General features: G+C 63.1%; 2 protein-coding genes across 6 annotated transcripts in view; one reads left to right on the forward strand and one right to left on the reverse strand.

Annotated features, from left to right (window-relative positions):
• Window positions 1–1803: 1803 nt before the first annotated feature.
• Window positions 1804–4461, reverse strand: ADM2 (adrenomedullin 2). Its single transcript, XM_030855480.3, has 2 exons — window positions 4139–4461; window positions 1804–3562 (listed from the first exon to the last, which is right to left on the reverse strand). The coding sequence occupies exons 1-2, from the start codon at window positions 4246–4248 to the stop codon at window positions 3244–3246; spliced, it is 429 nt and encodes a 142-aa protein (XP_030711340.2). The 5' UTR covers window positions 4249–4461; the 3' UTR covers window positions 1804–3243.
• Window positions 4462–8588: 4127 nt separating this feature from the next.
• Window positions 8589–15816, forward strand: part of SBF1 (SET binding factor 1) — a 28011-nt gene continuing 20783 nt past the window's right edge. For all 5 annotated transcript variants that reach the window (XR_009565452.1, XM_060306101.2, XM_060306102.2 and 2 more), the window contains exons 1-2: window positions 8589–8789; window positions 15462–15547. Coding sequence is in view for 4 of the 5 variants with exons in the window: in XM_060306101.2 (XP_060162084.1) it covers window positions 8735–8789; window positions 15462–15547 (141 nt within the window). In the remaining variant the exon portion in view is untranslated. The remainder of the gene's footprint in view (window positions 8790–15461; window positions 15548–15816) is intronic.

A 15816-nucleotide genomic window follows, 5' to 3' on the forward strand; every position in this document is an offset into this window, starting at 1 on the left:
CCTGAGAGGGGGCAGAGCTCCACAGGCCCGGGTGCCCGTATATATGCCCACAGGTTACATAAGTGACCGGACACCACCCAGCCCCTTGGCCTTGGCCCTCGGTAATGAGTGACCATCCACCCTCCTCCTGGCCTCTGAGAGTTAATGTGTCAGCACAGAAGCAGCCCCAGCGGCCCGGTCCCCCCCACCCCCCCCCACCGCCAGCCAACCTCAGCGTCCCTGGAGCAACTGACCTGCCTGGGGGGTCGAGGCTGCTCTGTAGCCAGACTCCCACTCCTGCTTCCCAAGCTTTAAACACCTCCATGCCCCAGGCGGTAGGCCCCTCCCAACACCCTATCATCCCCAGGCACCTGGGATTTGGGGCGGGGCGGGGCGGGGCTTATTTCAGAAAGTCATTTTGACACTTGTTAAAATGGGATAGAAGACTTTATTCACGTTTTCCTAGAAGGGAGAGGTCGGGCTCCACTCTGAACACAGAGTAAATCCCCAGCACAGTCAGCTGGGGATTTACAGCCACCAGGCAGGGAGGGGGCCTGGGGTGGGCTGGGTGGGCAGGGGTCAGGAGGGAAGATAGCCAGAGGAGAGACAGCAAGGGTGGGGGCGCTCTTGCTAAACCCCAGGATTCTGTCAAGGGTGTGATTCTCGCTAATACTGGGCGAGGCTGGAGCCTTGGGCTCACGTTTGGTCCAGGGGCTCTTTGTCAGGCTCTTGGGGCGAGGGGCTCCATCTCGAGTCAGGGCAGAGATGAATTCACAGCGCTGGTCATGTGCGGGCTGAGTTAGGCAGTGAGGACACAGCAGGGACCGCACCACCTGGAGCTGACGGTCCCGTCACTGGAAAGAGGCCGGCGCTCTGGCGAAGGACGGGCACCGAGCGCCGTCAGGGTGAGTGGGACGGGAGAGGGCAGTGGGCGAGGTGCTGGGCACTCCGCGAGGCGCCTCCTGCCCACGCTGAGAATCAACCAGGCCCCACTTAAAACGGCAAAGTGATTTCGGCCCGTGTGAGCCCATAGCGCCTCCAGCTTCCCAGGTGCACGTGCATCCCTCACGCACTTTTGAGGTTGGTTTCCTCTGCCTCCTCCCGCTGGAATCTCGGTCCCTGGGGGCGGGGGACAGGGTTTATTCGCTGTTTCCACAAGTGCTCAGAAAATACTGGCTGCAAGGATGGAGAGGGGCCTGGGGAGGTGGGATGCGGGCTGGAACCATGACCCCAAAGCAGGTGGTGGCTTGCAAGGATGGAGAGGGGCCTGGGGAGGTGGGGTGGGGGCTGGAACCATGACCCCAAAGCAGGTGGTGGCTTGGACCAAGAGAAGGGACAAAGGGTTGATCCAGATGAGGCAGGAGAGGGAGGGGCAGCGGGTGGGGGAGCTGGGGGGCTGCCACCAGGCCTCCAAGTGGGGTGTCAGATAGGCAGCCAGGACACGGTCTGGAGCTCAGGGGCCATGTGGACCACAGTGCGATGCTGTGACCATGGCGGGCGACCCTAAGGAAAAACAGCCCAAGGCTCAGGCGGCACCTGGGCGAGGGCACCGGGTGGTGCAATCCTGGGGGCCCCCTGGCAGTCTGCGTTGCCACAGGGAGGGTGCGGTGGGGGGTGGCGTTCTGGCGGGGGAGCATCCCGCGTGGAGAACCAGGCCGCAAGGGACTTTACCCCAGGGCCGAGGCCAGGGAGGGTCTGGGCTGAGCTGAGCTCCTGACTCTCCCTGACTCGGCCCTCCCGGAGCCCTCCTCTTCCTTACCCCCCAGTCCCCCTGGCCCTGTGCCATAGCCCACCCTCCCTGCCTGCTCTACACCCCTCGGTGGCCGCAGGCTCCCAGCTCTGAGGCCCAGCCTGCCGCCCATCCAGCCCCCACGCACACACCTGTTCCAGCCTCCCCCCAACATCCACGCCCCCCCTGGGCTCAGGGCCTGGGCGCTCTCGGCTCCTCCCCCGGGGCCCCTGCTGTCCTCAGTTCATCTCCCCAGCCTGAACTATTCCCACGGGGCCTGGTGGAAGGAAGGGGAGCCCTGAGCTGGAAGAGCAAGCGCAAGGGTGGGAGGCCAGATGGCGCGTCCAGGAGCCTCCCGCCCTTAGGGGGCCCCCGGGGGTCTGAGGGGCAGGCCTGCCAGCGACCCAGGGTATGGGCTCTGTGGGTGGGCACTGCAGGGACCGCAGGCGCCTCCCTGATCTCTGGCTGCAGAGCTGGGATAAAGGCATGCTCTCTTCACAGGGTGGCTGAGAGGGTGACATGGCAAACGTCGACACATTAAGTGCTGTATGAACATTTGTTAACTAACGGAAACCACACTTCTGAACCCGTGAGGCATTGGGCGCCAGTACTACAGGACCAGCAAAAGGCTCCGGTGTCACAGCACTTAAAGCCCCTCCCCCTCCCCCGCGGCGGGTGGGGGGTGGGGGCAGACACACACCAAGAACTCCGCCCCCTGGCTGTGGACTTGTTCTTCAGATAATTTGAGGCCAGTCCCCTCCCCCAGGCTCCTGGCAAGCCTGCTCCAGCCTCCTGTTGTCCCCACGCCGGGCAGGATGGGGCTCAGGGAGCCCCTGTGGCCCGCGGGGCCCCAACCCCTGTTCGGCCATCCCTACCCACCTTGAGGTGGTGGTGCTTCCACCTTAACTGAGAGATTTGGGCTGGGAGATTTGCCCCGCCCCACTCCCACCCTGCCCTAGGGAGTGGGAAGGGTGTTCTGCCCTGCTCTGCCCCAGAACCCCTGCACCCTTTCCCCAGCTACCCTCAGGGCACCCAGGCAGGGAGTCTGCATCGTGACCTTGGGTCCAGCTGGAACAGGGCAGTCCAGCCTTAACCCTACCATGTCAGGACCAGCAGGGAAGAGGCCATGCTGGGCCACCTCTGGGCCCCTCCTCTCTCCTGCTTGCCCAGAGGTGGCCCAGGGTGTTCAGGTCCCTGGCATCTGCCCTACGTCCTTGGGCAGACCCTGTCCTCTAATGCTGCCAACCGCCTCCAAGTGTTACACTCCCCAGGGGCAGAGCCCCTGGGTGTTCAGGATCTGCTGGGTCCACACACGTGCACTGGCTTCTGTGTCCACAGTCATTCGAGGTTGGCTGCTGCGGAACCTGGTGGGGGGAGGGTGGGGCGGGGGTGTCCTCAGGGGCCTGCACCGCTGTTCCAGTGACTGCTCTTTGCAGGAGCTTCGGGGCTAGTTCTGGGCTGGGGGCTCAGCTGCAGCTCTGGGATTAGGGCGCGGCATCCCAGCTGGGACAGGCAGGGGTATGGCCTGCCGCGCCTCAGCCGTAGCTGTGCGGGCTGCTGGGGTCCACAGGGGCCGAGTCGTGTGGGCCGGCTGAGCCGATAAGCTGCCACAGGCGGTGGCTGAGGTTCTGCACCTGGCAGGTGCCCAGCACACAGCCCACACGCAGGAGCTGGGCTCGGGGCCTGCGGGGACCCAAGTGTCGGCGGGGGCCATTCCGGAGAGGCTGACCCATAGCAGGGGCCAGGCTGGCACTCCTCTGGGGCTGGAGGGCCTGGTGCAGCTTCCAGACCACAGGCCGGGCTGCAGGGTGCCGGGACTGCAAGCCACTGTAAGGAGTCCGGGCTGGGGGCTCCCTGCAGAGGGAGATGGAGGAAGTAAGCCCGGCGGGCCAGCCTTTCAGGGACCCATAAACCCACCCACTTTCCCTTCCACACAGGCCTGGGGTCACGGGCAGGGGAAGCCCACTGAGCTCAGGGCTCAGGGCCTGGCCCTCAGCCACTCAGTAGCCCATTTACCTGCTCCTCCCTGGGCAAGGGGCAGCCCTGGCTTCTGTGGGCCACTAAGCTCAGGACTCAGGTGACTCCCTCTCAGCCCTTCCCTTGGGGTGGGGGGAGGTGGGCGGGCCTGAGGCCCCTCCAGCCTCCCCTCCCACAGCTGACCTTTCCTTTTGAGGGGTCTGCTCTGCCAGTGTCGAGGAGTGGGCATGCCTTCGGAGGACACGCAGAGAAAGAGGAACCTCTTGCCCTGCTGGTGGGTTGCTTAGGGCCTGGGGCTGGCCCTTGATCTAGGGGGTGGGCCCCAGCAGCACGTGGGGGGTTTCCCCAACCAGGGGCTAGAGGAACTGGGGAGGGGTCGGGGTCGGAGGGAGGCCTCCCCCGAGCACCCTGGTTTCCTGCCCCGGCAGCCAGGGTGGTCTGAGACCTGCTCACCTGGGTCGCGCGGGCGGCCGGCTCCGGGCCAGGCCGAGGGACAGCGCGCCTGGGAGCTGCAGGTAGAGGAAGCTGATGCAACCGAGGGTGACCGTCAAGAGCCGGACCATGAGGGCGGGGCCGGAGGGGGCAGTGAGCCGGGCAGGTGTCGGGGGCGGCCCTCGGCTGAGCCACCGCTTCCGCCCGCACCTCGGGGCGCGCGGGCTGGCGCCGGTAGGTCGGCGAGGGTCTCCAACACAAAGCGACACGAAGTGGTGCGTGAACCTCCTCGGTCAGCTGGCGGTCGGGGCCCTGCTGGGGCCTGAGCCTCAGCGCCTCGGGGCTAAATAGTCTTCCAGCGGGGCGGAGCCGGACGCGCCGGCGGGGCGGGGCGGGTGCTCCCGAGAGAGGGCGGCGGCCGTAGGGAGCGCGGGCGGCTGGCCAGAGACCCCGGCAGGCCAGCCTCACCTCCGCCACCTTCTGGTGGGGGACACTGTCCCTGAGGCTGGAGGGGTAAAGAACTGGGTGCTGCGGCGTGCAATCGGCGGGGCTGTGTCCCGCCCACCACCTCTAGGTCCCTGGGCCTCGCCTCCTAAATGTCCGCGCCAATGAGTGGCAGGGGCCTGGACAGAGGCGATTTTGAGACCCCTCCTTAAGAGGTCCTAGCAGCTCTATTCCTAAAAACTCTACCCTCCCCCCACCCCGCACCATTACTGAAGTATTAACTGGTTTTTGTAAGAAATGTAAATAAGTAGGAAGTGAGAACCTCTCACTGCCATCCAGTGGGTTCCTCTCCCAGGTCCGGATGGGCGCCCCGTTCTTGACTTTCTCTTGTGTGCGTTTTGTTGAGGGGGGGTTGCATCCTGTGTGTGTGCACTATATACAGACACCTATGCATACATAGGTAAAAATATATGTAGATATAGAGACTGCCATTCTTTCTTATGGTTGATCTTACACCAAAATGTAGGTGTTCCGTGACTTAATTGATCCTTTATTGGGAAGCAGTTAGGTGATTTCCAAGCTTTCCAAGAGCAGGAACCCTTCTTCATGAGCCCATGGATGTGTCTCCATAGGATCCTTCTGCAGACACGGGAATTCTGGCTGAAGGTGAGCCCGTGTTTGTGTTGACAGATGGAGCCAAACCGCTCTCCACAAAGCTGATGCCCTGTCCACCGATAACGGACTTGGTGCCAGGGTTCTTCACCCCTGTGTCCCTCTGGGAGGGGACAATCACCCCATCGCACGCTCACACATTCTGGTCATCTGAGCATCTCTGCATCCACTTGTGTTTCCTCTTGTCTTCCCTGCTCCGGTCCTGCCCCCTCTTAGCGGGTCATCATGAGCGACCTGGTCACTCTCCGTCCCTCCTTCTGCACACACCGTGGGAGCTCAGCAAACATTAGCTGGATGGATAAATCAACAAGTGGTGAGCACCTGCCATGTGAAAGAGCGGAAGGGAAGCATCAGCAGGTATTCCCGTTTCTATTTATTTATTTTTGCTGGAAGGAGGGTGGGTGATGTGATCACATTTATACTAGAAAAGTGGAATTCAGCAGGGAGGTGGGTGCTGAAGGGCTGGCAGGAAGGGTGCAGTGGGGACAGAGAGAATGGGTCAGAGAAACAGAGCAGAGCAGGGCGGCAGATGAGGAGGGTCAGCCCACCCATCTGTTTGCTGATGCAGGGAGAGTGGGGGGAGGGGTTAGCTACCTGGGGGACATCCCGGTAGGGATGTCTTGCTGGCCTCCAGCGTCCTGGGCCTGGGGCTGAAGAGAAGGCAGCCCTGGAACACAGTCTGGGTAGTTTTGGAGCTGGCAAGGCTCTGAGAGGTGAGGAGTGTGGTGACCATCACCCACAGAGAGTGAAGAGAGAGGACAGAACCCGGCGTGGGAAGAGGGGCAGGCAAGGGACCCCAAGGCAAGGGACCAAGGGGCAGGCAAGTGGACCCGGTTCTGCAGCTGCTGCTTCTCCCACCAGCACCCCCGTCCTCCCTCAATCTGCCTTCCACAGTGCTGCCAGTACCGTCTTTCCAAAACACATGTGACCGTATCACTCACCCCACCAATAAAGAAGAAATAGATAAAAATTCACAGTCTCTTAGGCCCTCGGCCACTGCACTCTTTCTCTCAGAACACTGGCTGCCACCACAGGCCTAGGGGCTCACTCCCCCGACAGCCCACGGGCAGGGTGTCCTCTGGCCTCAGGCTTCAGCCTGGGGGCTTATCTCACCCCTATCCCTCTTGACTGAATCAGAGACCCCCTGTGATCCCACAGCCCCTGCACAGCGGCTCGTGGCACTTGTGTTCTGTAACTGTCCACGTGCCCCCCAAGGGGAAATCCATGGGCTTCCCCCACTGATCCTCAGTGGAGGAGCCGCTTCTGCGGAGCCACTCAGAGCACCGCTCACCCATGGAAACACACAAGAAGCAGACCAGAGGTTCCCCTGGAGGAATGCTTTAGAGAGAAACCATCGTGGAGCAGGAAAAGCGAGGGTGGCAGTTGGCTGGGCAGACAGCATCTAGGGAGGTTTTGCTTGAGTGTTTTAAGGTGGGAGAGACCGAGTTTAATCCCGATGGCGAGAATCCACAGAGAGGGAAAGATTGAGGATGCGGGTACCTAGCAAACAGCCAGAGGCGGGGAGGGGGCAGGAGGGGCAGAGCCTCTGTGGTCGCTGTGGAGGGGGAGGCGGGGGTGAGGGGGGCAGACTTGGGGTGATGCAAGTCTGTTTTCTCTGTGAAGGAGGGCAGTGGGGTCATTTCTGAGACACGGGAAGGGGGTCAGAGGAGACTGCAGAGAGAACAGAGCTGACCAGATGTCAGCAGGCTGGGCAGTGGCGAGAGTGCATCCACAGCTGGGGCCGCGGTGTCACTGTGGCCACTCTGCACCAGCTGGCGCTGCAGGCCTCGAGGAGACGGATGGGCAGGGCTGTGCGTGGCTGGGGTTTGCCCGGTGAGGACAGTGAAAACTGTCCGGGGGGGGGGCAACGATGTTGGCAGGATGACAGGTGACTGGAGCCACACTGAGAGGAAGCGGGCAGCAGCGAGTGCCTCTGAGGGTAACATGGACAGTGTGGTAGCAAGGAACTTGAGTGGGGCTATCATGGTCTAGAAGTGACCCCAAACCTACCCTTGACCCTAAGGTGCTCAAGGAATGGGCTCCTTGCAAGGAGGGCATGAGAGTGGAAGAAAATGGAGTGCAGGGTCCCCACCATCTCTGTGGAAGAGCCAGTCCTGGGCTCATGTGCTAGGCCAGAGGGCTTCCCTGGGACACTGCCTGCCCGTGCACAAGCTCAGTGGTGTGGTAATGTGGTGGTGAGGACCTTTTTGGGTGTAAGTGACAAAAGCTAACTCAAGACAGCTGGGGCAAAAAGGAGGGGTTCTCAGCCTATCTACCCAGTACCGTCCAGAAGCAGAGGAGGCTGTGGCTGGGCATGTGCCCAGAGGCAGGGAGGGGAGCCTGGTGGTCTTCCCCCTCAGCGCTTGTCTCTGGGTTGTGTTCCACTCATTCTCCAGACGGGCCCCTGCGAGGGGATGGAGGAGGAACGCCAGCAGTTTGTTCCTTCGTAGGTTCTTGAAGCAGCCAAAGTCACCCCAAAACAAGTTCAACCCTGCCTTCCCCTCCCAGCCTGTCAGCGAGCAGCCCTGAGGCTGCCCCGCCCCCCACCCCATCTCCTCTCCTAGCGTGTTCTGCTCTAGACTCTGTGTCCCCCTTGCCCATCCCTGTGTCACTGCGGGGGAGGCCCTGGCCGGCCCCCGCGCTGAGGGTGGTGGGCACTGTCAGGGACCCTGAGTGGTGCAGCCTTCTCCCAAGCAGCGCACCCGGGCCCCGGCGCCTCACGGCCTAGTACGCAGCTCTTTACAGCAGGACGTGCAGCGCGCCTTTTAAAAAGTACATGTGTTAAAAATAAATAAATGAATGAATGAATGAACGAATAAATAAATAGAAATTAAAAAAATAAAAGTACATGTGTTAAGCGTTTCACCTCACTTAGACTGGGCTTCCAAGTGGGGCCAGAGCCCTCTTCAGGCTGGGAACCCCAAGGGTAGGGCCTGGGTGGGTACTCCCCCCTATCACCAGGCTGGCAGCCCCAGGGGATGGCTTAGGGCCCCAGTTTGGGAGACCTGTGGGTAGGGCCGGGCCTTCCAGCCTTCCTGCAGACTGACAGCGCCGGGGTAGAGAGCCCCGGGAGCCGCGCGGACCCCAGACAGAGCTCCCAGAGGCGGGGCCCGACCCCTCTCCGCCCTGCGTGGGAGCCGCAACGGCGAGGCACGCTCTGACCCGGCCCGCGCCTGCCGCTGACCCGCCCGAGCCGCCGTCGCTGTCACCGCTTGAGGGTGGTGAGCGGCTGAATCCCGCCCCCGGGAACCGAGCCCGCGCCGGTGGTCCAATGAGGGAGCTTCGCTCCGGACCCCGCCCGCGGGGGGGGCGGAGCGAGGCCGCGCAGGCGCACGGCGCGGCCGGGCGGGCCGGCTGGCTGGGAAGATGGCGGCTGGAGCCCTGGGCGCCGCCGTGGAGCGGGCCCGAGGCGTCCGGGGTGCGCGGGCCAGGGCCGGGGCCGGGCCATGAGAGCGCCGTCCTCGCGTCCCCGAGCCGCGGAGCCCGCCCGCGCCCCTCGCCATGGCGCGGCTCGCGGACTACTTCGTGCTGGTGGCGTTCGGGCCGCACCCGCGCGGTGAGTGCCGGCGCGCGGCCGAGGGCTGAGGGCCGGGGACCGGGAGCCGGGGAGGGTCAGCCGGGGCGGCGGGGCAGCCCCAGGGTCAGCCGGCCACCTGCCGCCCTGGTTTGGGGTCTGGGGTCGGGGGTCACGGAGGGCCGACCTCCCCGAGGTGGGCAGCGCGGCGAGACGGGGCGGGCCGAGATTGCCCACCCCAGTCAGGGCAGAACCGGGCCGACAGCGTCTCGGCGTCGCCCCGGAGGTGGGAGGGCCCTGGGGCGGCTCGGCCTCCCGACTCCCAGTTGGGTGGGATGGGCTCTCTCTGCTTTGGCGGACTGCCGGGCGGCTCTGCTTCCAGGGGCACGGAACGTTCACTTGCAAGCCCCTCCTCTGACCCCCAGTGCCTCTGTGCCGTGTCTCAGGTGCAGGAGGCTGGGGAGCATGCAGAAAAGGGGTGGGGTTCAGGGACTACTGCTTGAAGAGGTGGTGTTTGAGTTGGAACTCGGAGGACTTCAGAGGGAACTGTGGAGAGGAGAGAGAAGAGTGTTCCTGGCAGAGGGCCTGCCGACTTCATGCCTGCAGCCAAGCCCTGGGTGGGAGAGTGGTGTGGTGACTGGTGCCGACGGCCAGGAGGTCCGTGTCTAGGGTCAGCGCCCGTGTCCGAGAGCCCTTCAGCCCAGGGGGTAGGAGAAAACAGCCTGACAGTGACATCAGCAACAGCCGTGGAGACAACGGCGTTGGGGTGTGCACTCAGCGTGCCAGGCCCTGCACAGCCCTTTGTGTGTGTGATCTCTTCTTCCTCCCAGCAGCCCACCGAGGTTTCCCTGTCGTTGCCCCCATGTGTAGAGTGCAGTCAGGGCAGAGAGGTTGAGTGCCTGGTCTGAGCCCCCAGAGGGGCTGGGACTCGCACCCAGCCTACCCCAGAGCTAAGCTGGGGTCTCAGATCCCAAACTGCAGGAGGGCACGCGTGTCACTGGGGGGTGGGGTGGCTGTGTGGTCAGGCTGGGGCTGAACCTTGAGCCTGAGAGTGGGGTCGAGACCCCCAGTCTACCCTGCTTCTTGTCACCCCAGCTGCCTCTGTCACCATCCAGGACCCGGACTTGCACTCCTCTTTGCTTTTCTTCTGGCTGAGCCTATACCTTCTGGACTCCACACTCTCCAGACTCTCCTCGCGCCCTTTCGCTCAACACTCGCTCCTCCTCTCCACTCCTCCTGTCGTATCCATCCCGACACCCTCAGTCATGAGCATGTCTCTCCCTTCAGGGAGGGCGTTCTTGTAGGCAAGGACCAGTTGTCCTCGTCCTGCAGTCTGCACGTGGCAGGCTCACTGTCAGTGTTGAACAGGCCCAGAGGGAGAGCTGTCTGCTCCAAGGCATGTGGGGAGGGGGCAGTGAGGAGGACATGCCAGCTGCAGCAGCGGGGTGCACTGGATCCAGGGAGACAAGGCTGGCCGAGGTGCTGCCCCAGCGTGAGGGCCCCCAGGCTGCGTGCCAGGGCAGGGGCTGCCTGCAGAGTGAGCTTGGAGGCTGAGGACGCCGAGGGCAGTGTGGGAGGCATGCTGATGGTGGTGGCAGCTGGAGCGAATGTGAGGAAGGTGAGAGGAGGCATGGGTAGGCTCCGTGACAGGCGGGCTGGAGCCACACGGGCGGCGGGCACCCCAGGTGTGTGCGGCCTCTGAGCAGAGCAGGGGAGAAGGCTGGCGCCCACCAGTGAGGAGTGCCTGCTCACCCCAAGTGACCGGAAGGAGTGATTCTCAAGATGTCCCTTCAGTAGGGCTGGGGGGCCACGGAGCCCCCTAACCACTGTCTTCCGGGGTTGGAGCTGGTCAGCAGCTGGCTGGCTACCCAGCCTCAGGGCCTCCCTTGGCATGACTGGTCCATCCCTGTGAGGAACAAGCCCACGAGCTGGAGTCCCGGCTGTGGGACTGAGGGCAGAGCGAGGTGGTGGGGGAGTCTGAAGCAGAGGAGCACCGCATGAGGCTCAGTGGTCCCTGCTTTGCCACTTGATACCTCTGTGACCTTGGACCAGTCTTTCGGCCCTCCGCACCTCACCTTCCTCATCTGGGGGTCGGGTGAGTGACACAGACCTCCCAGGCTGCTCTGAGCACAAGGTGGACATACACACATGGAGCTGTTCACACAGAAGGCTCCAGGAAGTGATGGGTGTCTTGTTAATGCTGAGCAGCCAGTGTGTGGACAGCACTTGGCACAGACAGTGGGCACCTCTGCGGGAGGTGGCACGCAGGCACCCGTGCGTGCTGGCAGGCCTAGGACGCTAGGGCAAGACATAGTCTTTTGGGTTGAGTGGAGAGTGCCGAGTGGTGGAAGGCTTGTCCGTGGCCTAGATCTGCACACCCTGTGCGGACCTTCTGGGCGCTGAGTCCCGGAGTCCTACCTGAGGAAGCACCCTGCTTTCATGGTTACTACCTGGCAGACCGCTCCAGGCAGGAGGGCAGGGAGGGGACTGGGTGGTTCCCTGCCATTCATCTCAGAAGGTGTAGCCTCCTCCCTTGGTGAGTTGGGGGAGCTCCTTCACTAAGGACATGGGTTTAGCCTGTATTGCACCCTGGCCCAGCCCTGGGGACTTCGTGGGGGCCAGTTCCTGGCCAGGGAGTGCCCTGATGGTGGTCAGCTGACTTTACACAGTGTGACCAGTGCCGGGGTGTGACTTTGATCTGACCAGATGGCCGAGTGCATATCTGCCAGGGAGGAGGGGCTGGACCCCTCCTGCTGCTGGGGGTTCCACCCCCAAACATCTGAGAAGAAGACTTTCCACCCCTGGCCTGGCCTCTTTCGGTCCTGACCATGTTGAGCTGGCCACATTCCTCGGCCCCATCTACTCTCCGCACCCATGTTCCTGCCCTCTCTCTGGAGCAGGTTGGGGCTGTTTGGGATGGCCTTGGCTGGCTCCCAGCCCCACCCTGGGAGCCCGAGGGTCCAAGTGCTTGGGTCAGAGCCAGTCGGGTCTGACCGGGGAGGTTGGAGAGGTTGCAGCCCCTCTGCACTTGTCCTGTGCTGTGGCCAGCTGGGAGCGGCCTGTGTGTGGAGGTTTGTGTTGAGGTGGGAGGTTGGGTTTGCAGCAGGACGCTGCCGTCCTTCGTACGGCCCGGCTAGTCTCAGGGTGTGTGTGCTGGGTGTGGGGAGGGGCAGGCAGAGGAGGGTGCCATCCTCCCTCGCCTCTGCCCACAGCACATGCTGGCCTGGGCCGGCCCAGGCATCGGAGCCTGGCACTGGTGATGGCGTTGCCAGCAGATGACGGACGTGAGCTCTGTGTTCCCTGCCCCGGGGCTGGCTGTGGGGACACAGCTTTTGTCCCCATCTGTGTCTCAGGGGATCTCTGTGCCCTTCCTCCTAGGGCCCCCCCAAGTCCCGCCCTGTGACGCACAGCTGTGCTGGTTGGATTAGTCCTGTCACCATGGGGTGGAGGTGTCCTCTCTCTTGTCTACCCCAAGGTGGGGCAGGGGACTCAGCTGCTGTAGGTCCCCTTCACGGCCTCAAGAGCTCGACTGGGTGGGGGACACTGGGAGATGTGGCAGAGCCCTACCCCCACCCCCAGGATTCAGGCCAGCAGCCAGATTGCAGCCCGGCCCCTGTTGGCACAGAGCTGAGGCATGGGCTGGGGTCTCAGGGAAGGGTGAGGGAGTCAGGACACATCCACGGTGCGCCCTTCCAGGGAGGGCCGGCGAGCGCTGGTGTGCCTTGGGGCTCCGGAAGCTGCCCTGGACTTCCTACTGAGGAACCTGTTTGCCTGTGGTGTGTGAGCGGGGCTGATCGTGGCGGGAGGGTGGTGCAGCGGCTGTCTGTGATCAGCAAGCCCTAATTAGGCCGAGGGCTGTGCAGCGCTGGACGCGGAGATGTAGCTTCTTGCTCGTGGAGCTCCTGTCTGGCTCAGCTGGCCAACAGGTGCACCAGGAATCCCAGAAGGCTGTGTTAGAGGGTGGGAGGTTCTTGGGGTCCCACTGCAGGCCCCAGACTTGGGCAGGGTGCAGAGAGCTGGCTAGAGGAGGTGACGCTCTTTGGGCTGAGACCTGAGGGCCAAGTTTGGGACCATCATGGCCCAGAGGAGGAGCTGGCGGGGGAATGCTCACCTGCCCAGCCTAGTGCCATCCTCCCCGCCCCCCCTCCACCCTCTGTGGGCGGCCTGGACACCTCCAGGAAAGCCTGCGCTCAGTTCTTTGGAGGGTGGAGCCCTGCACGTGGGAGTAGACGTTCCCCACGATGAATGGGGTAGGGAGGGTGGGCAGTGGCCGGTGGCCAGCCACTCTGCCCACTTCCCTGGGGGAGAGGCTGTGGAAAGCAGCCCCCTGAAGGCCACCTGCCCACTGGCTTCGGGAGGGAGATGGGGCAGAGGCTACTGTCCCCGTCCGCACACACCTCCCTTCCTTCCTCCTCCTGCTGCCTCGTGGCAAGAACTGGGTGAGCCCTGGGTGCCAGCCAGGGCTGAGCTGAGATGGTGGTTTGGGGCTGCGTACACGTTGGCCCTGGGGGAGGAGCCACAGTTTAGGGTGAGCCAGCCTGGGCCTGTTGAGGGTGGCCCTTGGGAGTGGGCCTGGATGGACCCTGGGGGCTTCGGGGGGTGTGTGTGTGCGTGTGTGTGTGTGTGCGCGCGCGCGCGTAGGTAGGTGAGGCGCCAGCAGACACCTGTCCTCCCCCACCCTGTCTTGTCTGCCACCTCCTCTCAGTGTCAGTGGTGGGAGGGGGAGGGGAGCAGGAAGCTGAGGTTTGGTGAGTCAGAGTCACAGCCCCTCACTACCCCTGCTCCCCCAGCCAGCAGCGACCTGCCTGCTGCTGACCTTTTTGGTATTGCCTCCGTGATCCTGGAGAGTGGCGGGTTCCTAAGATTGCAGCCCAGCTCCTCTGCCTCTGGGGGCCTGGGCAGTGTGTGCTCTGGGGCTGCTGGGGTCCGTTTGCCAGTGCCCTTGGGTCCAGGCCTGTGCCCAGGCCCCCAGCTCGGTCTGAGGCTCCTGTGCCCACTCAGGTCACAGGTGGACCAGGCAGGCTGGACGTGGGACTGCATCTCACAGGTCCTCAGAGGCTGCACACGGGGGCTTTCTGGGCCTTCCCTATCCGCCCCTGCTCTTCTGCTGGTGTGGGCAGTAGTGTTGAGGCTGGTCTGAGCGGAGGGCTGGACCTGCTTGTCGAGTGTGGGAGGTGAAGGTGGAGAGCTTTTGTCTTTCCTGCTTCAAGCTGCTGCCATGCTGGGTGGGAGCTGGGGGCAGAACAGGGACCCCCGTCCTTCCTCCACGACGCCCGGGTGAGTGCTTCCCCGACTTGACTCTCATCATGCCTCCAGGTTTGTTTCCACAAAGGGTGGGCAAGAGGCAGGGGCCTCCAGCTGGCCCTGCCAGTGTGGACTGGACCTGGCAGCACTGCCCTGGGCATGGAGTGGGGGAAGCAGACCGGAGGGGGTGCTTTGGGAGTGGAGGGGGTTCTCTGGGGAACACATGGGGAGCTAGCAGGCTGGGGGTGCAGGGCCATGCCCTTCTCCCTGGTCTGGAGGACCCTCAGGGCTGCACAGGGCAACCTGGTCTGTGGCTGTGTGCAAGGCGGCCTTTGCAGGCAGGGAGCAGGCCTGTGTGCCACCACCTTCAGGGCTCCGGAGAGCGCTCCTGTCCTTCCTGCCAGCCCCACCCCTCCTTGGCTGTCTTCTGGGACCTTTGCTTGTCGCGTCTGCCTCTTGAGGTAGCAGGGACAAGCCGCAGTTTGGGGCTGTAGGCACGGGTGGTCCTTCCGCTGGCACAGGTGGCAGGTGTGAGACCCTTGCACCTTTCAAGTGGGCCCAGGGCTGGCAGGTGAGGCGGAGGCAGGGAGCAGGGCTGTGGGCCGAGTGCCTAAGCTGGGCACTGGCTGTGGAACAGTGGGGAACAGCGCTCCCCTTGCTGGAGGGGCAGGTGCTGTGCAGTTGGGCGGCACGCTGGCCTGTGGCAGGCTGGGTGTGGGTTCTGGCTGGGGGTGTTGACACAGTGGGCGGGACCCAGGAGGGGGGTAGTGGGGGTGGGAGTAGGGAGTATCTCCCCCTACTCCCCTGGGCTGGGGCTCCTGGGCCCTTTTTTTTTTTTTGAGGCTCTCACAGTTTATTTTATTTTACTTTATTTTTTTAAATTTCCAGGTCATTTAAAAAAAATTTTTCTTATTAGAGTAGAGTTGATTTACAATGTTGTGTTAGTTTCTGCCGTACAGCAAAGTAAACCAGTTGTACATATACGTATACCCACTCTTTTTTAGATTCTTTTCCCGTTAAGTTCATTATAGAGTACTGATTGGAGGTCCCTGTGTTATACGGTAGGTCTTTATTAGTTACCTGTTTTATATACAGTGGTGTGTATATGTCAGTCCCAATCTCCCAATTTATCCCCCCCGCCCCCCGCCGTAACCATAAGTTTGTTTTCTGCATCTGTGACGGGCCTCCTGTGCTCTTGGTGCCTGGCCCAGCCAGAGGCTTGCAGGGACCCCGACCCCACAGCAGGGGCTTCTCTCCATGCCCTCTGGTGGTCCTGGGGTCTGTGGCTGCCTAGGGGCCCCTCCTCACAGGACTGTCTTTAGGGAAACCATAGGTTTGGGAGCTGGGGCTGGTCTGGTGCCACCTGAGGGCCAGGATGGGTGAGATGTTTCCACTCGGACCCTCGAGGCTCCTGACCGGGTGCAGGTGTGGGAGGTGGGAGGTGCTCTGACCCCTGGCTCCTGTCCTCAGGGAGTGCGGAAGGCCAGGGCCAGATCCTGCAGCGCTTCCCAGAGAAGGACTGGGAGGACAACCCGTTCCCCCAGGGCATCGAGCTGGTGAGTGTGGGCGCTCCCCCAGGGCCTGGAGCCGAGGGCTGGGGCGCTGAGACGGTGGGGGGCAGGCACCGTGAGGACCCCGCTGGGTACAAGGAGACATCAGCTGCATTGGAGAACGTAGGGCGGGGCTGCAGGCTTGGCTGGTCGGACGCTTGGTGCCCACATCACGTCTTGTTGTCCCTCCCTCTTGATGGTGGGGACCATGCCCTGCATCACAGGGTTCTCGCCCCGCACAGTGAGGCCGGAGGCTCTTACTCCCTTTTGTGTGG

Source organism: Globicephala melas, chromosome 10 (genome assembly GCF_963455315.2).
Source record: "Globicephala melas chromosome 10, mGloMel1.2, whole genome shotgun sequence".
Classification (NCBI taxonomy): Eukaryota; Metazoa; Chordata; class Mammalia; order Artiodactyla; family Delphinidae; genus Globicephala; species Globicephala melas.

Excerpts from the sequence above, each read along its gene's own strand:
- ADM2 (XM_030855480.3), bottom strand. The coding sequence starts at position 4,248 with ATGGTCCGGCTCTTGACGGTCACCCTCGGTTGCATCAGCTTCCTCTAC. Across the intron at positions 3,563-4,138 it reads CGGCCGCCCGCGCGACCCAG|GGAGCCCCCAGCCCGGACTC; the intron begins GTGAGCAGGTCT and ends CTCCCTCTGCAG.